Below are 22,820 nucleotides of genomic sequence, written 5' to 3' on the forward strand. Positions count from 1 at the left end.
AAAAAAAAAAAAAAAAAAAAAAAAAAAAAAAAAAAAAAAATTTCACCTACTTTTTAAAATGTGGCTACTAGAAGATTTCAAGTTACATACGTGGCTCATGTTATAGTTCTGTTGGGTAGCATCACACTATACACTTTCTCCCTTGGGTGAAAATAATGTGTTCATCTTTTTTCTCCACCACCAATTTGAGAGTTCCCAAAAGGTGGATGCCACACTTCTGTCATCTTGCTGACCTTTGTACACCTAGCTGGCATGTGGCAAGACACCAACAAAAGTGTGCTGAGGGAGTGGAGAAAAGAACACGGGATGTCAGGCATTTGGTCAGTATAAAACTCCCTTAGGCAGTGTAGCTCCTGAGTCTTTGTTACTGAACTTATTTGCCCTTTTCTGTTTTTCATAGTTTTTGTCTTTTTTTAAGGGCTCACACAGTCGGCAAAAGAAGACGTTTTTCTTGGGAGATGGGCAGAAGCTGAAGGACTGGCATGACAAGGACAGCATCCGGAGGGATGCTCAGCGCGTAGGTAAGGAGGGCAGGATTGGCCATGGGTGGGCTCTGTGAAGGGCATATGCACATATGCGTGTGTGTGTGTGTGTGTGTGTGTGTGTTTGTGTATACATGTATGTATTTAGCAGGGTGTCTGGACCTCCTTTTGGCTCCCTCCCTGTCAGCTACTATACCTTCCCCCGATTCCCAGATGCCCCTCTTTACCTGTTAGCTGACCCCTTTCTTCACTCCCATCACCAGATCTGCTGCCTGCAGGAATTTGCCTGCACCTTTATTGGGTGATAGAAAATGTCTCCCTCATATAGGTTATTTTGTATTTTATTTTTATAGGATAGCAATGTCTCTGCCACATGGGATTGCAACTAAAACAAGGAGCAGTAATAATAAGAACCAACATTAATTGAACCCCTATACTGTAGTGAGGAAGATCCGTGCTCTGTACTTGGAAATTTCCTCTGTGAAACCTCAAATCAACCTTTATGGCCCATTTAATAAGAAGAGACCTGTGGCTCTAAGAGGGGTGGTAATCTGCCCACTGTTGCACAGAGAGAAACAGACAGACTTGGGATTTGAACCCAGGTCTGGAAGGAGGGCATAGTTGTTTCCTACCTAACACTGCAGCCATGAGACTGAAGTCAACTTAGAGGGCTTCAGCGAAAGTTTTCTTTGGCTAATTAGTCTTGAGAGCAGTTCTATTTTCACTGAAGAGTTGGGAAGGGTTGGGGTAAGATGGTACAGAAATTATGTGGAGAATCAGCTCTAGGCAGCCTGGACTAAGGAATCAGGAGAGCACCTCTGATGCCACTTACAGCCATCTAATCAGCAGATAAAAGTCCATACTCCCGGACCCTCAGTTGTTCCGTCTGTCCGTGGGACTCATGCTTTCTGCTTTGACAACCTCAGGATGCTATTGTGAGTGTGCCAAGTAAAGCAGTGAGTATGTAGTAGCTTTGCAATACTAGAAAGCACTATAGAAATATAAGGGATTGGTATTAGTATTTTATCATTTTTTATCTCCATTAAAGGTACTCACCACTACTGATTTTTTAAAATTACATTATGACAAAGCCAGCTTACCACAATAACTTAACTGATGAGAAACGAAATCTAGAGATGCCAGAAAATGAAAAGGGGGAATGAGTGCTGACTTTTTTGTTTGTTTGTTTTGTTTTGAGACAGAATCTCGCTCTGTCACCCAGTCTGGAATGCAGTGGTGGAATCTCCGCTTACTGCAACCTCTGCCTCCCATCAAGTGATTCTCCTGTTTCAGCCTCCCAATTAACTGAGATTACAGACCCATGCCACCATGCCAGGCTAATTTTTGTATTTTTAGTAGAGTCGGGATTTCACGACGTTGGCCAAGCTGGTCTCGAACTCCTGGCCTCAAGTGATTCACCCGCCTCAGCCTCCCAATGTGCTGGAATTACAGGTGCTGCTTAAATTAAGAAAGAAAACGATTGGGAAGAGCTGATTTGCCACATACCAGAATTGTTAGAACATTGGGCTAGCCAGCCAGAAAAGAGTAACCAGCAGTGGAGACATTAAGAAGAATAACCAGCATTTGTCAAATGCTATGTGCCAGGCATCTTGCCTGCTTTACCTCCTTAATCGCCACATCATTCACATTGAACCTTCTCATTCTAATTAATACAAAGGGCAAAATCTGAGACTCAGAAAGGCTGAAGGCATGCCCAAGATGACATAGCTGTGGATGGGTAGTGCTGGTCTTGGAACTCCACTCCGCCCGGCTTCAGGGCCTGAACTCTGAATTTGTCTCCTGTACTGCCCTCCTGAACCTTCCCTCCCTGAGCAAACACTTCTGGTCTCCTGCTCACTGTGTTTGGGTGCCTCGCGGTGTCTGTCCTGGGGTCTAATCACTGTTGTCTTATGAAGCATTACAAGCTGTAGGTGACGGAGTCCTGTTTCTTGTCTGACTGGATTGGAGCAGTCAGAGCCCTTGGGCTCCACCTCTCAGCTGGCGCTTTCCTGGCAATCTGACTTTGTCAATGTTTACTTTGCAGAGTAAATAGGTGTTGCTCAGGCCACAAGCTCCAGAAGGCAAGGTGATTTTTAACCAGCTGGTTTTATTGCCATTTCTTCAAGATCTCACCAATGACAGATTCTTGAGCTACTATTGCAGGGGTCGATGTGGACATTCCCACTATGCACCCTGGGAGCCTAGAGAAAAATTTCCTGGAGTGTCAGACTCCTTCTCCAGATGGATTATGCAGGGAGGAAAGCTAGCACTTTAACCCACCCAAATCCATGACTCAAAGCAACACTTTTCTGGCACTCCTGGTTTAGAGTAGGCAGATCTTAATTTGTTTGCTGGCCTAAAAACAAAAATAAAATCAAAGCATCTTTTATCATTTATGCCAATTTTGATTTACATATAAAGTTGGCCTTACCTAGAGTAATCACCTTTCCTCATGTTTATGAAGTGTTTTATAGTTTACAAAATACTTTCAAATGGGCCACTCTCATTTTCTCTCCCAAGAGTGCTGTGGGTATCAGAGGAGGGAGGTTTAGCTCTGAGAGTTGGTGGGACTTGGCCCAAGGTTGATCAGTTCACAAATGGTGGAACTAGCCGTCCAGTAACTGGTCTCCAAGGGCAGGGGTCTTTGGAGCTCCTGACAGAGTGAGGGGAGCATGGGTGGAATCCATACTCCTGATTTGATAAGCTTTCTGAGTCTCAGATTATCTTTCTGTGGAACAAGGGGTCTCATATCCACCCCACAGGGCCACTGTGATTACCTGAGAACAAGATATGCAAAGTGGCTGAATAAATGCTTGCTCCCCTCCCACTCTTTGCACTCCCCCCTGAAAAATTTGAGCTATGCTCTACATCCAAGCCAAGTTTTATCTTGGTGGTTTAATCATATTTTTCATCCTTTTCCCCCACTCCATATAGAGTACCCCCATACATCATTAGCCACATAAAATTTGCTCTTTGCTTCTAGGAAATGGAGAACAAGGAAGACCTTACCCCATGACCGATGCTGAGAGAGTGGATCAGGCGTACCGAGAAAATGGATTTAATATCTACGTCAGTGATAAAATCTCCTTGAATCGCTCTCTCCCAGATATCCGGCACCCAAAGTGAGTGTAATAGTTCTCAAATTCTGAGATCTAAGGATGTTACCCCTGGCTCTTGTTGAGAATTAATGAAAGAAGCAGGTACATGGAGCCCTGCTGTGGAGATTCCCTCCTCTTACACAGGCACTTGTGCAAAGATTCATAGTGGTGAGGGGTAGAGGATGATACTGTCTCTCCAGAAGAGCCAGCCTCCTTCCTCTTTTCAGGGTATTAGAACTTTGTAGCCTCTGCATTTCCCTTGTTGCTCTGGGCCGAAGGGAAGTTTAGACCCCAGTGCAGAGGACAAGTTGTCATGACTTTCACCTTTCATTCTGTTCACTTTCTGTGTGATGTTTTTGCTTCTTCTTTTTTTTTTTAATCTTTCTTTATATTTGTGTCTTTGTTATAAGCCATCTCTAATCACATTGACAGCAGACATATCAGAATGATTATAAAGATGATAACAATGGCATCTAACATTCTTTGAACCAGTGGTATGTGCCAAACACTTTATTTGTATCATTTCAGGTTGCTGTAAGGTAGGTCATCTAATGATGCCAATTTTATGGTGAGAAAATTGGGGCATAAAGGAGATTCATAACTCACTTAAGGCTATAAGGTGACTAACAGGCTGAGCCAGGCCTTAGACTCCATTTAACCAAAAATTATACTCTGGACCTTAAGCTATCCTGCTTCCCTGTACATTTTCAATAAGGGGTCATTGTGGTGATGATGGTGATTTTCTGGTAGAGCTGTTCTTAAACTTGAGGTGCATTAGAATCACGTGGAGGGTTGTTAGGGCACAGGGTATTGAGGCCCCAAAGCTACTGGTTCAGTAAGTCTGGATGGAGGCCCAAGAACCTGCATTTCAGACAGGCTCCCTGGGGGTGCTGGTGCTGCTTATCTTGGAACCACACTTTGAGAATCACTGCAAGTAGATTTCAGAATTGCTTGCACACGAAGGCAGTACTGAGTAGCACTGGAGCATAAAGTGTTTTGCTCAGGGACTAAAAAAATAGAGCCCAGGAAAAGATAATAAAAGCTAACATTTATTAGTTGCTTACTGTATGCTTGGCATTTTTCTAAGCCAGCGGTTCTCAAAGTGTTGTTCCCAGACCAGCAACATCCGCATCACCTAGGAATTTGGTAGACAGGCAGATTCCTGGACCCCAGCCCAGATTTACTGAATCAAAGCTATGGGGAAGGGTCCAGCAATCAGTGTTTTAACAAGCCCTCCAGGAGATTCTGATGCATGCTTGTATTTGAGAACCACTGTTCCAGATATTTTAAGTATATTAACTCAGTCAAATCTTCCAAAATCCCTGTGAGGTAGATACTGTTGTTATTACCATTGCACAGATGAGGAATTGAGGCACAAAAAGATTAAGTCATTTGCATAGGATGACATAGCTAAAAAGAGATGGAGCCAGAATTTGAACCCACGGAGTCTGGCTCTGGAATCTATGGACTTAAGCAGTGAGCCATAAAGATCCTTCCACCTATAAGAACTCAATCAAGCCAGGCGCAGAGGCTCACACCTGTAATCCCAGCACTTTGGGGGGCCGAGGCAGGTGGATCATAAGAGATCAAGACCACGCTGGCCAATTTAGTAAAACCCCGTCTCTACTAAAAATATAAAAGTTAGCCGGGTGTGGTGGCGCATGCCTATAATCCCAGCTACTTGGGAGGCTGAGGCAGGAGAATCGCTTGAACCCGGGAGGTAGAGGTCGCAATGAGCTGAGATTGTTCCACTGCACTCCAGCCTGGGCAGCAAGAGTGAAACTCTGTCTCAAAATAAATAAATAAATAAAAAAGAACTCAATCAATAGAATGTAGTGCTAAAGATTTCATCTTGTTAACATGTTTGGCAACTTACAAAATGCCTTCATCCAAGCTGGAAAACATTATTCTTTTTTTTTTTTTTTTTTTTTTTGAGACGGAGTTTTGCTCTTGTTACCCAGGGTGGAGTGCAACGGCGCGATCTCGGCTCACCGCAACCTCCGCCTCCTGGGTTCAGGCAATTCTCCTGCCTCAGCCTCCTGAGTAGCTGGGATTACAGGCACACGCCACCATGCCCAGCTGAATTTTTGTATTTTTAGTAGAGACGAGGTTTCGCCATGTTGACCAGGATGGTCTCGATCTCTTGACCTCGTGATCCACCCGCTTCGGCCTCCCAAAGTGCTGGGATTACAGGCGTGAGCCACCGCGCCCTGCCTGGAAAACATTATTCTTAGCCAACTGACTCAAGAACAGAAAACCAAAAATTTCATGTTCTCACTCATAGGTGGGTATTGAACAATGAGAATGCATGAACACGGAGGGGAACATCATACAGTGGGGTCTGTTGGGGGGTTGAGGTGCTAGGGGAGGGATGGCAGGCAGTAGGGAGATTGGGGAGGGATAACATTAGGAGACATACCTAGTATCGGTGACGGGGGGATGGATGCAGCAAACCACCATGGCATGTGTATACCTGTGTAACAATCCTGCACCATCTGCACATGTACCCCAGAACTTAAAGTATTTAAAAAAAAAAAAGAAAAAAATGCCTTCATCCCCATTACCTACTTTAGTTCCTACAATAGTACTTTCAGGTTGGTATTACTACGGTCGTCTCTACCTTGTAGATGTAAAAGATGTGCTGTCATCTAGGATTGAGCCCTTTTTCCAAAGATGTCTTACAGCGAGGGAACAGAGCAGGGGCGTCAGTGTGCTTTCCCATGGGGTTTGCCATTTGTTTCATGGTTTTCACTGTCAAACCCCAGATTTTTTTTTTTTTTTTTTTTTGAGGCAGAGTCTTGCTCTATCACCCAGGCTGGAGCGCAGTAGTGTAGTGGCACGATCTCAGCTCACTGCAACCTCTGCCTCCTGAGCTCAAGCAATTCCCCCACCTCAGCCTCCTGAGTAGCTGGGACTACGGGTGCACGCTACCACACCCGGCTAATTTTTGTATTTTTAGTAGAGACAGGGCTTCACTGTAATCCCAGCACTTTGGGAGACCAAGATGGGCGAGAAACATTTTCTTCATTGAAGAGTCCTGGGATTCACAGATGTGACTAGAATTCAGGGGAGTTTGTAAAGTTGGATGAGAAAAACATTGAATTTTTAAAAAATTAACCTTTAGCTGAAATTTGTTGTTCCCTTCATTTGTGCATGTAGACAACAAAGCCCTGTGATGCTGTCCCCCAAGGAAAGCATTTACTTTCACATCACCTACAGATGCCTTGAAATGGCATGGACACTCATCACCACTTCGAAATGGGGGTAGTTTTTAGAACTACCACTAGATCTTTTTTTCTAGATATTTGCTTTTTATTTTTAATTACTATGGCTATATAATGGTTGTATATATTTATGGGATACATGTGATATTTTGATATGGGCATACAATGTATAATGATCTAACCAAGATAATTGGGAAATCTACCACCTCAATAATTTATCATTTCTTTTACCATTAGATCTTGTTCCTTCTCTTTTTTTTGAGACAGGGTCTTGCTATATTGCCTACCCTGGTCTCGAACTCCTGGGCTCAAGCGATCCTTTTGCCTCACCCTTCTAAGGAGCTGAGATTACAGGCAAAACCTCATCACACTTGGCTTTGAATAAATTTTGATAACTATATTTCAGTCTAATTGATTTTCTTTAAAATCTGATACATTTTATTTTATGTATTAAGAGCATTGCTCTGAGAAGTGTCCATAGGCTTCCCCAGCCTGGCAGATGGGCCCTTGGCATCAATAAGCTGTGGAACTCCTGTTCCAGGTGGGCGGGAGTGGAGCTAAGGAGGCCTCTGTCACCAGCCCACCCACCCAGCAAGCCAGCATCCAAGTTACTAACTGCAAAAGATGTCACTACTGCCAGCGCTCCTGACACCCCCCTTTTTTAGAGCCACCAATTGTGGAAGCTGACTTTTCAGAAATGAGTTGACAGATGTCTTGAAGAGGTTTCCTTTTTTTCCAGAGAGGAATCTTTCCCTCAGTTTGACAGCAGAAATGTGTGAGTAAATTAGAGCGGTTGAGCCACTCACTCCTTTTGGTTTCTTTTAGCTTAACTTCTCCAGCAGGAGCTGAGGTTTATGTTTGCCTTTTGTTCCCTCAAACTGAATTTTGGCAACGGCATGTCAAGAACAGGGTTGAGGGGCTGTTTGTTTGTGCCAGCTTCCTTTGCTTCCACCAGAAGCTGCACTGGGGACTGCGTAGCCAGAGAACGAAAGGGAGGCAGTTTGGCCCAGACTCGCTGGACCTGCAAATGGGAGTCAGCCAGCTGGCTCTGAGTGGGCCTGCCCTCTGCACCTTCTGCCAAGTGAGCGTGAACAGTGGCTAGCTGGTGGGCTGGCCCACTTTCCCTACTCCCTGGGAGCCCTGCTGGGCTGCTTGGCAGATGAACTCGGCAGCCCCTCCAGAGCACAGGGCTGATGGCACAACAGAGACCCAACTGCTGAAGTGCCTGGGATCCGCAGTTTCCTATGCAAACCCCATGTTAGGTGGTCAGTTTCTTCCATGCAAAGATTATCCATAGTGGGAAGGAAAGCAGCCTACAATCCTGACCTGCTTTTTTCATTCCATAGTTTTACCTTCACTAATGAATGAACCTTTGTTGCAATAAAAGGCCCAAGTCTACCAGATTCCTACTTCCATGTTCCTTTCTGCCGTTTCCTTTTTTGTTAACACAGTTAATTTATGACATATACTGAATTTCTTCAAAAGAACTTACAAGCTCATATTACTATAATAACTAGTATTCTATTGAGTACCATTATATCCCTAACAGGCTACGAAGTATAAAGAAGCAAGAAGGAAGGGAGTTATCACCTAGTACCTTTGACAAACATGCATTAAATACATACCCTGAAAAAATGACAGCTTCTCAACAAAGGAAATTTAAGTCAACCACATTTATTGCAGTAATAATGTAATAGTGCCCCAACTGGAACATAAACATAGGTATAAAATCACATTTGGGCCAAGATAAAGTAATAGGGACCAGGTAAATTTGCCCTCCTGCCTAAAACAACCAAAAAAAAAAAAAAAACCAGGCAAAATACATAAAACGCTGGTGTTTAAGACACTGGACATCAGGCAGTGAAGAACAATAATTTCTAAGAAACGGGAAACAAATGAAGTGAGCCCTATATATAGTTGCCTCAGCTTATTGTCTTGGGAGAATTGTCAGGCCATGGTGCAGGGAGAGCAAACCCAGACAGAGCCCAGAAGACTTCCTGAGTTGAGGAGATGGAGCTGAGAGTCCAAGGAGATCAAGGAGGCTAGAGTTCAGAGGACGCAGTACTGGAGAGAGGAGAGCTGTGTAAAGAGAGAACTGCAGAGATCCACAGAGTCCTCTCAACTATTCAGTGGATTATTGATCAGCACATGCTATGAGGAAGCTATCTGAGGCTGGGAAAGGAATCACCCTAAAGGGATATAGGGAACAGTGCCTAGTGCTCATTCAGGTCTAAGAATAGTGCCTCTTCCTACCACCCAGACTGGAAATTAATAACTCATGGGGAATCAGGTAGAGTATTTAGAAGAATTTTGCCTTAGTGGGTTCTAATCAGCCCTAGACTAAACAGTATTCTGGACCAGTCTAAAAAAATCATAAATTATTACCCAAAAGGATCAAATTGTTTCCAAATATATAATGCGCTCAGAACAAAGCTTGACATAATACTTATATCAATACAAAAATATTCAGCACTAAGCAATGTGAAACCTAATCAAAGATTACCAGGCATGCAAAAAAGTAGAGAAACATGACCCACAGAGACAAGTATTATCACTCAATCAAAACCACCCCAGAGTTGACACAGATATTAGAATTAGCAGAGTTAATTATAACTGTATTTCATATGTTTAAAAAGTTGAGTAGAGATATGGAAGCTATAAGAAGATCAAAATCAAAATTCTAGAAATGAAATCAACAGTGTCTAAAATGAAAAATATACTGGATGGGATGAATAGTATAGATATTGCTGGAAATAAAAAGATTAATGAATTTGAAGGTGTAGCAAAAGAAACTACTCAAAGTAAAACACACCAAAAAAAAATTTTTAAATTGAAAAGAGGCTCAATTACCTGTGGTATAACTTTAAAAATTCTAATATTCATGTAATTAGAGTGTGTGTAAGGAAGTAATGGCTGAAAGTCTTCCAAATTGGATAACAACTGTAATACCACACCCAAAAACTCAGTAAAACCCAAGCTCAAGAAATACAAAGAAAATGACATCAAGGCATGTCATAATCAAATTACTAAAAACCAGTGATGAAGAAAAAAATGTCAAAGCAGCCAGAGAAATAAAACATGTTATATAGAGAGGAACAAAGATAAGATAACAGGAGAATTCTTGTTGTAAGCAATACAAACAAGAACATGATGAAGCAACACCTTTAAAGTATGGAAATGTCAGTAAACTATGGTTAGTAAGAAAAAAATAAGGTATGGAAAGAGAAAACTCTGTCAACTTAGAATTCTGTACCCAGTGAAAATATATATGTTTTTAAAAGATAGCTAGAAAAAGAGATCTTTATTTATAAAATATGAAGATCACTAGAAATAGTAGCTATATGGGTAAATATATGCTATTTGTCTTATTGTCTAAATCTTTTAAAAGACGATTGACTCTGTAACCAAAAATAATAATGTTATTGGGTTTAAAATGTATGTAAAATAAGATGTGTGTCAACATAAAGATTGGAGGGGAGAAATAGTAATCTGCTATTATAAGGTTCTTGTAGTACATATGAAGTACATAATACCATCTGAAGGTAGACTGATGAGTTATAAACATATATCATAAACCCTAGAGCAAGCACTAAAATAACAAAACAGAATTATAGCTGATAAGCCCACAAAGGAGATAAAATGAAATTGTAAAAAAAAAAATCCAAAATAGGGCAGAAAAAGCAGGGAAGGGAATCAAAATCAGAAAGGAGAGATAGAACTGGGTGCAGTGCCTTGCACCTGTGATCCTAGCTACTCAGAAGGCTGAAGTAGGAGGATCACTTGAGCCTAGGAGTTTAAGATCAACCTAGGAAAGACCCCATTACTAAATTAAAAAAAAAAAAAAATTAGCCAGGCATACTGGCACATGTTTGTAGTTCCAGCTACTTGGGAGGCTAAGATGGGAGAATCACTTGAATCCAGAAGTTTGAGGCTGCAGTAAGCTATGATCATGCTGCTGCACTCCGGCCTTAGTGACACAGCAAGACCTCATCTGTTAAAAAAAAAAAAAGAAGAAGAAGAAATGGAAAATACCAAAATGATGGACTTTAACCTAACCATATCAACAATCATATTAAATGTAAATGCTCTTTGGTTAAAAGGTGGGAGATTGTCAGATTGGATAAGAAAACAAGATTCTAATATATGCTGCCTGCAAGAAATGCACTTTAAACGTAAAGATTCAAGTAAGTTAAATGTAAAAGATAGAAAAGATATACCACACTAACGCAAGTCAAAAGAAAGCTGCAGTGGCAATATTAATATCAGTCAAAGTAGATTTCAGTGCAAAGAATATTACCAGGAATAAAGAAAGTTATTTCATAATAAAGAGGTAATTCTTAAGGAGGACATAGCAATCCTGAATGTTTATGTACTTAATAAGAGAGCTTCAAAATACATGAAACAAAAACCAATAGAACTATAAGGAGAGGCCAGGCACAGTGGCTCTTGCCTGTAATCCTAGCACTTTGGGAGGCCGAGGCAGGTGGATCACCTGAGGTCAGGTCAGGAGTTGAAAACCAGCCTGACCAACATGGTGAAACCCTGTCTCTACTAAAAATACAAAAATTAGCCAGGCATGGTGGCATGTGCCTGTAATCCCAACTACCCAGGAGGCTGAGGCAGGAGAATCGCAGGAACCTGGCAGGCAGAGGCTGCAGTGAGCTGAGGTGATGCCACTGCACTCCAGCCTAGGTGACACAGTGAAACTCCAGCTCAAAAAAAAAAATAATAATAATAATCACTATAAGGAGAAATAAACAAAGCCACAATTATGAGTTTTAAAAACCCATCTCTGGTAATTGGTAATACAGATAGACAGAAAATTGTTATAATTACCAATTATAATTTCTCTATAATTGGTAATACAGATAAACAGAAAATCAGCGAGGATATAATAGACTCTCACAGCACTGTCAACCAACATGACTTAATTGACATTTATAGAACACTCAACCAATAACAGCAGAATACACATTCTTTTCACGCGGATATGAAACATTTACCAAGATAGATTATCTTTTGGGCCAGAAAACAACCACAATGAAATTTAGAAATCAATAAAAAAAAATCCTTTTAAACTTTCCAAAAGATTAGAAAATATATTACTTACATATAAATAACAGGTGGGTCAAAAAAGAAATCAAGGCAAAAAATAGAAAGCATTTTTAACTGAATGATAAAACACAGTATGTCAGAATTTGTGGAATGTCACTAAAGCAGTAGATAAGGGGAAATTTGTGGCATTAATGCCTATGTTAGAAAAAAAGAATGGCCTAAAGTTGATGATATCATCTTCCACTTTTGGCTGAGTGTGGGGGCTCACACCTGTAACCCCAGCACTTTGGGAGGCTCAGGCGGGAGGATCATGAGGTCAAGTGATCGAGACCATCCTGGCCAACATGGTGAAACCCTGTCTCTACTAAAATTACAAAAATTAGCTGGGCATGGTGATATGCCCCTGTAGTCCCAGCTACTCGGGTGGGTGAGGCAGGAGAATAGCTTGAACCCAGGAGGTAGAGGTTGCAGTGAGCCGAGATCACCCCACTGCACTCCAGCCTGGCAACAGAGCAAGCCTCCATCTCAAAAAACAAACAAACAAACAAACAAAAACTTCCACTTTCAGAAACTAGAAAAAGAAGAGCAAATTAATCCACAGTAAACAGAAGGAAGTGAAAAAAGTCAAAGCAGAGATCAATGAAACAGAAAATCAAGGAAACCAAAAGCTGGCTCTCTGAAATGGTCAATTAAATTGATTAGCATCTAACCAGCCTGATAAAGAGAAAAAGAAGACAAAAACTACCAATATCAGGAATGATAGAGATGACATAACTATAGATTCTTTAACTATTAAGAAAATAATAAAGGAATACTCTCAACAACTTTGTGCCTAAACATTTAAAACCTTAGCTGAAATGACAGATTTTTTGAAATACACAAACTGCCAAAGCTCACTTAAGGAGAAACAATCAACCTGAATAGCCCTGTATCTACTAAAGAGATTGACAGTGTAGTTAAGAACCTTTCCATTAAGAAAACTTTAGGCCCAGATGAGTTCACTGATGAATTCTTTCAACAATTTAAGAAATAATTCTAAAAATTTTCCCCAAAATTAAAGAGGATGGGGTACTTTCCAACTCATTGAAAAACCAGCAGTATCCTGATTCCAAAATCAGACAAAGATATTACAAAAAAAAGAATATTACAGACCAATATCCCTCATGAATGGCTTGGGCAGGTGATATCCTCTACATCACCATTATTCACCTTTTTTCAGGTCAGCAACTAGAAGAATTAAAGGATAAAGAGGTGTGCCAAAGTCACACAGGTACACCCTGGGCAGGGTTGTATGTTTAGTGAAAAAATAATAACAGTAAAGTATGAAAAGAAAAGCCTGTCAACGTAGAATTCTGTAGCGAAAATATCTTCCAAAAAAAAAAAAAAAGATACCAGATAGAAATAGAGACCTTTATTCATAAAGAAAGATTACTACAAATAGTAGCCATGTGGGTAAATATGTACTATTTTGCTTATTGTTTGAATCTTTTAAAAGATAACGTACTGTGGGGTAGAGTACGTTGGAAATGCATTTGTTGTCATGGTTTGCTAACCATTGCAGCATTCAAAACACCCTGATAAAAGGGTGGGGAATCAGGAGGAGGGAGTGGACTGTGAGGAGATAGCATCCTGGGCCCAGCAGAGCTGGTGGCTGAGGTCCTATTCAGGGACCACCCACCTGCCCCATGATAATGTGGCCTTGGTAATGTTGAGTTTGGCTTGAGAAGTGGAACAGTTGGTGTTCATAACTATTCCCATAGCAGAAAGGGAGTCTTCTCGAATGATGGTGTAAGCCTGGGGAAAGAAAGGGCAGGGATTTTACAAGAATTGACCTTTCCTGCCCCAGGTGGCATCACCAGCTGTGCATCCCTGTTGGAGACCCTGAAAACTAGGGGAAGCTGTTGGCAGAGCTGCTGCCTGTGCTCTTGGGCTCCTGCCCTGAATAGCCACCCAACTAATGTATCCAGAGCTAACTAAATTGGGAACTTTATGTACAGTAACCGTGTGTGTTATGGGCTCCGTTCTACCCTCCCCACTCCAGTCTGCAGCTCACCTGAAATGCAGCCAGCTCCTACTCAGGTTTATTATGCTAAAATGATCAAGAGATAGCTTCTGTCTTGAAGAGATTTCATGCCTATTAGTTACTTAAAACTGTCTCTGAAAGCCATTTATTCATTCAGCAAATATTTGTTGAGTGTCTATGTTGTGTGCTTACTATATGGCCTAGGTCCTAGGGAAACAGCAATGAGCTTACATTCCACTGAGGGTAGGGGTGGGAGAGTCATAAACAAACAAATAAATGGACTGATTTTTTAGATAGCAATATGTGATCTAGGGCAAAAAAGATTAACAGGATAAAGCTTAGAAAAAATAATAAGAATAGGGTAGATTTTATGTCAGGGATCGGGGAAGTGCCTTCTGTTAAGATGGCATATGAACAGAGCTATGAAGTGATAAGGGGTCTAGCAGGGCAGTTAACTGGTGGAAGAGCCCTGCAGCAGAGAAACAGCAAATGCAAAGGCCCTGAGGTCGCCATGCCTGGCTTGTGGAAGCCAGTGTGGCTGGGGCCTAATGATGTGAGTGATGAGAAGTAAGGCTGGAGAGGTATCTGGGTAGTGATCAGGGGTTGTGCTGGGGCTGGAGCTTTTCCCAAAATGAGTAAGACAGGATGCCACTGGAAGGTTTTGAACAGAGAGTGACATGATCTGATTTTCATTTTAAAAGGATCACTTTGGTTGCTATTTTAGGAATAGACTGTAGGCAGCCAAGGATGGAAGCAGGGAGACGAGTTAGGAGTATGTTACAGCAAGGCAGGGGAGAGTGAGAGTGAGTCAGACCACGGTAGGTGTAGTGGAGTAGCCGTGGCTGAATTCTAGACATACTTGGAAGGTGGAGATGGAAGTGCCAGGATTTACTTACAAGAATGTGGATATGAGAATAAGAGAGGAGCCAAGGATAATGCCAAGGTTTTTGGCCAGAGCAGCTGGGGAGATGAAGTTGCCATCTGCAGAAATGGAGACGACTTTGGGAAGAGCAGGTTTTGGGGAAAATCACGATTTTTATTGCAGACAAGTTTGCTACACTGTTTCACATCCAAATGTCAATGTCAAGTAGGCAGTTGAATAACTGATGCTATTTGTGTTGTGAAAAATGGAAATGATGACAGGATTTTTTTCTGAGTTGTGTTTTTATTGTGATCTTAATTAACTCACCTTCCTGGTATAGCAAGAAATGCCTGAAGCATAACAGATAGTAAGCCTAAAAGTGACCTAAGACCAGCTGTGGTCTGTGGCATGTGGTGTGATGGAGTTTATGGTCAGCGTTCAGGTCATGGCAAGGGCGGTGCCCATAACCTTCCACCCTTTTTGTTGGGAATGAATGACAGGAGTCCGCACCCGCCCCCACCCCATGGTGCAGAGCCATTTGTCAGACCCTCGGTAGAACGGTGACAGGCTTAGAAGATGTATTTAGTACTTATTAGCAGCTTTTACCCTTTTTATCATGATTCATGTGGTAGAGCAAGCTCGCCTGACGCTTTTATAATGGAGTACTTCAGTATAAGATTGGTGCCGCAGAGATGCTCAGGATTCAAGAGCAATGCAGCCTCCCCATTTTGGCAGGTTGTTAGCAAGGCTGTTGTGCGGGGGGAGGTCCTATAGATGGAATGATTTATAGGCTGGGAAAGGAAAAACTCTGGGATTTTTTTCGAAGCATCACTGATTTTTTTCTTTTTTCTTTTTTTTTTGAGATGGAGTCTCGCTGTGTTGCCCAGGCTGGAGTGCAGAGGTGCAATCTCGGCTCACTACATCCTCCGCCTCCTGGGTTCAAGCGATTCTCCTGCTTCAGCCCCTCAAGTAGCTGGGATTACAGGTGCACACCACCACGCCCAGCTAATTTTTGTATTTGTAGTAGAGACGGGGTTTTGCCATGTTGACCAGGCTGGTCTGGAACTCCTGACCTCAGATGATCTGCCCACCTCAGCCTCTTAAAGTTCTAGGATTACAGGTGTGAGCCACCGTGCCCAGCCGCATCACTGATTTTTTAGAAGACTTAAATCAGCTCTCCTCCTCTGAAACTAAAAGACTCCCTTCTGAACAATGGTGTTTCTTTTAAGATAACAGTTATTGATCCATTGGACCTAATATTGGGATTTAAAGGTGCTCATACGCCTTAAAATAAAATGGCAGCCAATAACATTTCTCACATTGACTTCTTTTCTCTAATTTTTAAAAGAGTTCAGTGAATTCAGCCCTCAGGTTGAAATTTGAAAATAAATAATCTATCAGCAAAAATGGCTGCCTATCAACTAAAAGTTATATGGGCACCTACCCCCTAAAATTTATGCTAGATAAAAGCCACTTATGTCTACATGACTGGATGTATGGTTTGTTTTCTTTTTATTATTTCTGCAAGTCTTTTAGATACATTTTCTAAGTCTTCTAGAAATCAATGCTACGTTCTCCATTAATAACAACATGTACTGTTTGTCAAATGCTTCTATTTTTTATCAATGTGCAAGGCATTGTGCTGAACACCTTGCCAGCTATATGTTACTGGTTCCTATTCTGAATTGCTGTGCAATGATGATTTATTTCCTTTACACTCAACACTGTCTTCTGGTTTACAAACTATTACAACTCTTGTGGTTCCAGCCTCTCTGAAATTGTATCAGATGCGGACCATCACTAGCTCCATTTTACAGATGCACAAACTAAACCTCAGAGAACCGCAGCCCTTTGTTCCAGTTCACACAGCTAGTAGAAGGCAAAGAAAGCTCCAACTAGATCTAAGCCTGTGCTTTTTTCTATTGCATCATACACAGACTGAGACCTGAAGCCTGAGACCTGAGACCCGTGTCTCACAGAGGAGGGAGACTTTTTTTTTTTTTTTGCAACAGGTTCTCACTCTGTTGCCCAGGCTGGAGTGCAGTGGTGTGATTTCGGCCCACCACAAACTGTACCTTTCGGGGTCAACCAATTCTCGGGGTCAACCAGTTCTCATGTTCAGCCTCCATAGTAGCTGGGACTGCAGGCGTATGCCACCACACCAGGCTAATTTTTGTATTTTTAGTAGAGACAGGGTTTCACCATGTAGGCCAGGCTGGTCTCAAACTCCTGGCCTTGAGTGATCTGCACACCTTGGTGTCCCAAAGTTCTGAGATTACAGGCTTGAGCCACCACACCTGACGGAGAGAGACGTTTTTAAATCTGAATGCTCTGTCCGTGAAGGTACTTGGACCAGGCCTAGTTTGTAGGATTTGCTATATAAATCCAACAGTCACACCAGCAGACTCTTCTGCATGCATGGCACTCACCATGCAGAAGGTAATATGTTCTTGTCCAGGAGCAGATAAATAGCATTCAGCAAAATTGGTTACAGAGATGAATTTGATTTCTAAGTGGTGTTGGCCTTGAAAGGGTTTAAGAAAAAAGAAAATAATGACTAGAAGATAAGAGTGATTATCTATTCTCTCCTTTCATTAAGATGGTATCAGAGACAGTGTGATGATAAGACAAGTAGAACAGCTTAGCTTAGGAGCACTGTTACATAGAAGAGAACATAATTCTCTCTTGACTGTAAGTCTCCTTCTCCACATCTTTCAGGGGAAGAAATCAATAGTCCCTCTCTCCCCTCTATCCCCCCACTTTACACTCCAATCCTAAATCTGCCCAGGTAGTGAACAGTAACAATTTAGTGTATCACTTTCTATAGTTTTTTCATTGCTTATACAATATATAGAGACATATGAATGGGGCTTAGGCTGTGGTTCGGTTTGGTTTTATAATAATGTGGTTGTACTATTGTGTTTTATTCTACAATTGCTTAATATATTATGGTCACATTTTAAGATATTTCTAATAGCTGTGTAATATTCCATAGGAATATTGTTTAGTTGACAGCTCCTCTGTAGACAGACATACAGGTCATCTCCAGGTCCTTGCTTCTGGAAACAGTGTGGCAAAAACATCCTGGAACACATATCTTTACATTTTTATTTCTTCTTTTATCCTTTTATGAATCATCAAGAAACTTGATATTAAAGTCTATTTCGTTCTAAGGAATGCTTACCTCGCAGCTGGCAGCTGGCTCCTCACTGGGATGTGAGGTGTGGTCCTTAGGGTTATTTTATGCCTTGCATACCATATTCATTAACCAGAGTTCCTCCTTCCTGCTTTCATCTTGGTTTAAAGCTTGAGTATGTGGAATATATTGCTTGTACATCTGTAGGAGGACCGAACATTTTATCATGTGGGACAGCAATGTAAAGAAACTGTTACAGATATTTCAAAAATATTATTGTTAGGTTGGGTGCGGTGGCCCATGCCTTTAATCCCAACACTTTGGGTGGCCATCCCAGCACTTTGGGAGGCTGAAGCAGCTGGATCACTTGCAGTCAGGAGTTTGAGACCAGCCTGGCCAACATGGTGAAACCACGTCTCTACAAAAATACAAAAATCAGCCAGGCATGGTGGCGGGTGCCATAGTCCCAGCTACTTAGGAGGCTGAGACAGGAGAATTGCTTGAACCTGGGAGGTGGAGATTGCGGTGAGCTGAAATCATATCACCATGCTCTAGCGTGGGTGACCGAGCAAGACTCCAGCTCAAAAAAAAAAAAAAAAAAAAAGTTATTGTTTTTATAATAGTCTTTAAACTAGATGTGACCTGAATAAAACAGTTCCCAAAATGTAAGTTCAAAAGGAAGGAAAAGACAGCACAAACCAAGGTTCTTTGAACACTCCTTGTATCTGACATTTCTGGTCCTAGTCAGGGGGTGTACACCTAGTGACAAACTGATACTGCTGAGTTTAGAATTAGTAATATGAATAATAAGAATAAACCTCTGTGTGTCTCTTAGCTGTCTGTTGAAGAGAGGGACTAACAGGTGGGTTTGGCTGGCTCTCAGCAAAGCCTCCCCTGAATGGCAAAGGGCCTTCATAAAGATGTCAGTCTTGGCCCATGTTGTCACAGTAATCTTTTGGCTCCTCTGATTCTGGCCAGACTGTGTTAAAGAGAAAGCCGGTGCCTCTCTCATCCCCCAGAGGAGGGTAGAGAAGGGCTGGAGAGCTGAGCCTTGAGCTGAGAAAAGAGGCTTACAATCAGGCTTACAATGTCAAGAGAGGGCCTAAGTCTGCATCTTGAGGGAGGATGGGGAAAGGGAACAGGGGTTTTTCACACTGTACCCACTGAGACTCAGTTTCTGCCTCTTATTCTGGTGGAGCTGTCTCTGACTTCCACGGAGTAACTTTCTTGGTGGCTCCAAGACCACTGGACACAGTATTTCTGAGAATGTTATATTTTAAGGGAATGTCCTTTTTGTAGAAAAGAGAGGAAAAAAATCCCAGAATTTTGAACTTACACCATTTTCTAGAAAATGACCTATACTGTGGCCTCTGTAAAGTGGAAACTAAATTTACATGCCAGATGCTGTACCAGGTACATTCACATATGGCACCTCTTTCATTCCTTGTGACAGCCTTAATAGGAAGGATGTATTTTACCCAAGGAGAAATATGTCTCTGGGAGGTTATGACTTTCTCAATGTGACCCAGCTGCCAAGTGACAGACATGGGATTTGAACCCCGATCCGAGTGTCTCTTCAGCCTCTGTGCTCCATCACCACACCTGTAGTTGCATCCCAATGAAGTGCCCTTCCTAGAATTATTGCCCTTGGACCGAGGGCCACTGTTTGAGATGTGGATATGCTATCTCACTCTGTGACCCTGGGAATGTCCCTCCTCATTCTAGGCCTCAGTTCCTTCATCTTTAAACCAAGGAGCACAAACGAGATGAGAGTCAGGCTTTCCAGACTTAATATTCATTGCTTCTGATTGGCCTTTCAGGTTGACACTGTGTATGTGGCCTGGGAATGGTAGTTGGCCTTCTGCCTTGATCCTCAACCTAAAGAGATACTGACTCCTGCCTACCTGCCTCCCCGCCACCCACAACGTACAAACTAGCTCCCAACCAGCTCCATCTGGTTAGGGGAAAAATCCAAAATTGTCATCTACTTGGCAAAGGAGGGTATGCTGGATTTGGTTACCATGAGAAAGTGATAAGTGGTGCCCATTTCCAGAAGATGATTGTTTACCTAGGAGTCTGAGCACGAAAAGCTTTCAAACAAGAGTCACTTGACAATGATTTTTAAAATGATAATTTCCTTTAAAAAACAAAATCTAGGCCGGGTGCAGTGGCTCACGCCTGTAATCCCCGCTCTTTGGGAGGCCGAGGCGGGCAGATCACCTGAGGTCGGAAGTTCAAGACCAGCCTGGAGAAACCCTATCTCTACTAAAAATACAAAATTAGCCGGGTGTAGGGGCACATGCCTGTAATCCTAGCTACACGTGAGGCTGAGGCAGGAGAATCACTTGAACCCGGGAAGCGAAGGTTGCAGTGAGCAGAGATTGTACCATTGCACTCCAGCCAGGGCAACAAGAGCAAAACTCCATCTCAAAAAAAAAAAAAAAAAGCTAACCCCTGTAATCACTGAAGAGTAATTTGCCACAATGTGCAAAACATAGAGGTGGTGAAGTGCTGTGAGCTACAAGTAATTGCTCTTAATGTCATGGTGGCCCAGTTGGTTCGGTGTTGATAGGGCATTGCAAATCATGTAGAACAGTGTGTCCGAGCAGTCTCACTGTCTATGGCCTGGAAGTCCAGATTTCCTTTTAGTGATACTTCTGAAGTTTAGAAATCTTAATTCTGAAAGAATCCAATTATTTTCACAATCAAAAAGAAAAAATAAAAATAATTGATTCAGCTCTACTACATCTTTTGGATGCTTACTCTTGGTTTTTTAATTCAGGGAATGGATCTAGAGATAGAACAGACTTCCTTGACTTCAAGGTTACCTCAACTAATGGGGCATCCCATGCAAGGAATCACAGGCAGTAGAGGGAAATGGGAATGCTGTGTAGGTGGAATGTGAGAAAGGCCACACTGCCAAGACCCCAGGGGAAGGAGGTGGAGCCACAGCACAGGCAGGCCTCCCAGTGCCTGAAACGAGAGATCTTTCCAAGGCTGGCCTCCAGGTTCTCGTATGATCTCCTCAGCACCAGGAATTTCTGGATTCCACCATTAAGAGGCCTTAACTCTCCTCTGTGTAGCTCTGTCTCCTCCCCTCATTAATTCAGTGACACCCTTTCCATATATCAAGGTTGTGTCTTCAAAAAAGAGAATTTGAATGGTCTGGTGAGCCTCATTTGGGCACAGATTTCTTGCAAGGCCATTGACCCCTGGCAAGTCAATGGATTGGCTGCCTGTGAGTCAGAAGTCTGCTTCTACCCTAAGCAACTGTGGCCAGGTAAGGGGCAGTCATAGAGCACACCCAGGGCTCCTTCTTCAGCCAGGGCTGTGGGCTTGGTCATTTCTGTCAGAAAGGAAGGTATGAGCAAGATATTATGTATAATCAGAATGTATGTTCCTTGTTGTATCAAGACGGTACCTGATGACTCTCATGTTTACAGAGCACCAACATGTTCTTTCTTTACTCACTTCTCAGCTCAAACCTACATGTCCATTTTATAAAGGAAGAAACTAAGGAGGTGTTTGATAACTTGCCCAAGGTTATATAGCTTATAACCTTTGGTCTCTTTGGCTCCAAGTCCACACCAAACTACTGAGAAAAGAGAACGAACATTGAATGGGCATGAGCAAGCATATTTAGGGCATCCATATTTTTATTAGTGGGAGTTTTTAGTTGCTGAAGTTCATTGAATCTTCTTGAAGATTCTACTTCTCTAGGCTGCGTGGTCAGCCCCCCATGGACTTGCCAAGCCAACAGGCAGCATTTGGAACATGATGGCAGACATTGGTTCCTTTAAACTGTGTCTGATTTAGATGTGTTATTTACATCCAGGGTCTCCAAAAGATTTTCTCTTTGTGTTGGGACTAAACTGAGGAGCCAGGTCCACCTCCCAGCTGGCCATGTGGTCTGGGATCACCAAACAGCTCCTCTAAGCCTCACTACCTTCCAACTCCAGTTCAACCCAGCAACTATTCATGGCCTGCTTGTTGATGGCAAGGCACAGGCCTGGGCATGAAACTGTGACACTGATAATACCTCAGTCCGTGCTTTTCTAGGCTGTTTTCATTTTACTGTCACCTCACAGCCATACACAGGGAAGTAGAAAAAAATTATCATAATTGATTACTATTTATGTTATTTGCCTATCCCCTACAACCCTGATTAGACTCTGTATCCCTTGGAACAGGAACAATAGCTTGTTTCCTGCCATTGTAATTCCAGGGCTTAGCATGGTGTCTGTCACATGGTAAGTGCTCAGTATATTACATTTCTTGAATACCCGTTGCAAGGGAGTGAGCTAATGAGAAAGTTTTGAGTCATGAGCTGGCCAAAGCCTGAGGTGGGATTCTTGTCCACTAGAGCACAACTCTTCTGTAAAGCCTTACTGAAGCCCCATGCCCTTCCTGGGTGGCCAGCTCTGATTCTGAGAGAACTGAAATCAGGAGCTGTGAAATCTTTGCTATGAGTTGTCCTCCACATTTACGCATCCCCAAGAACAGCCAGCTACTTATCCCTCCACATGGCTGTTTTAAATGTACTGTCTCACCTGGTTCTCATGACATTCTTATGGTGTTATAATCCCCATTCCTTAGTTAAGAAAACTGAGGCTCAGCATGGGTTAGGAACTTGCCGGGGTCTCACAGCTGCAAAGGAGCAGAATCAGGATTTGAACCCAGTTCCAGGGCATTCTTACTCCCTTAGGCACATAAAATATTGGTTTTGTTCAACTGACTTGCATTTCAGTTTGGTCTGTGGATGGTATCCCATGCTAGGGAATTGAATGTTTGTTATAGTTCCCTTCTAAATGATTGGATTGTTCTATTTCAAAGTCAACTCAGAGAGAAGATTTTTGAAATGCTTCTCTTGTATTTTGACCTTTTTTTTCTAGTGCTCCAGTGTTAACCTTTGGTGGTACATCTTAGTATATCATATATGT

At 42.2% G+C, this 22,820-nt stretch overlaps 1 protein-coding gene across 1 annotated transcript in view; it reads left to right on the plus strand.

The window, feature by feature from the left end:
• The window catches only part of GALNT10 (polypeptide N-acetylgalactosaminyltransferase 10), a 233,483-nt gene that overhangs the window by 102,365 nt on the left and 108,298 nt on the right, over positions 1-22,820 (plus strand). Inside the window, exons 2-3 of the mRNA XM_037742761.1 lie at positions 419-521; positions 3,466-3,604. Coding sequence (XP_037598689.1) covers positions 419-521; positions 3,466-3,604 — 242 coding nt within the window. The remainder of the gene's footprint in view (positions 1-418; positions 522-3,465; positions 3,605-22,820) is intronic.

This window comes from Cebus imitator, unplaced genomic scaffold (genome assembly GCF_001604975.1).
Source record: "Cebus imitator isolate Cc_AM_T3 unplaced genomic scaffold, Cebus_imitator-1.0 Scaffold126, whole genome shotgun sequence".
NCBI classification, from domain to species: domain Eukaryota; kingdom Metazoa; phylum Chordata; class Mammalia; order Primates; family Cebidae; genus Cebus; species Cebus imitator.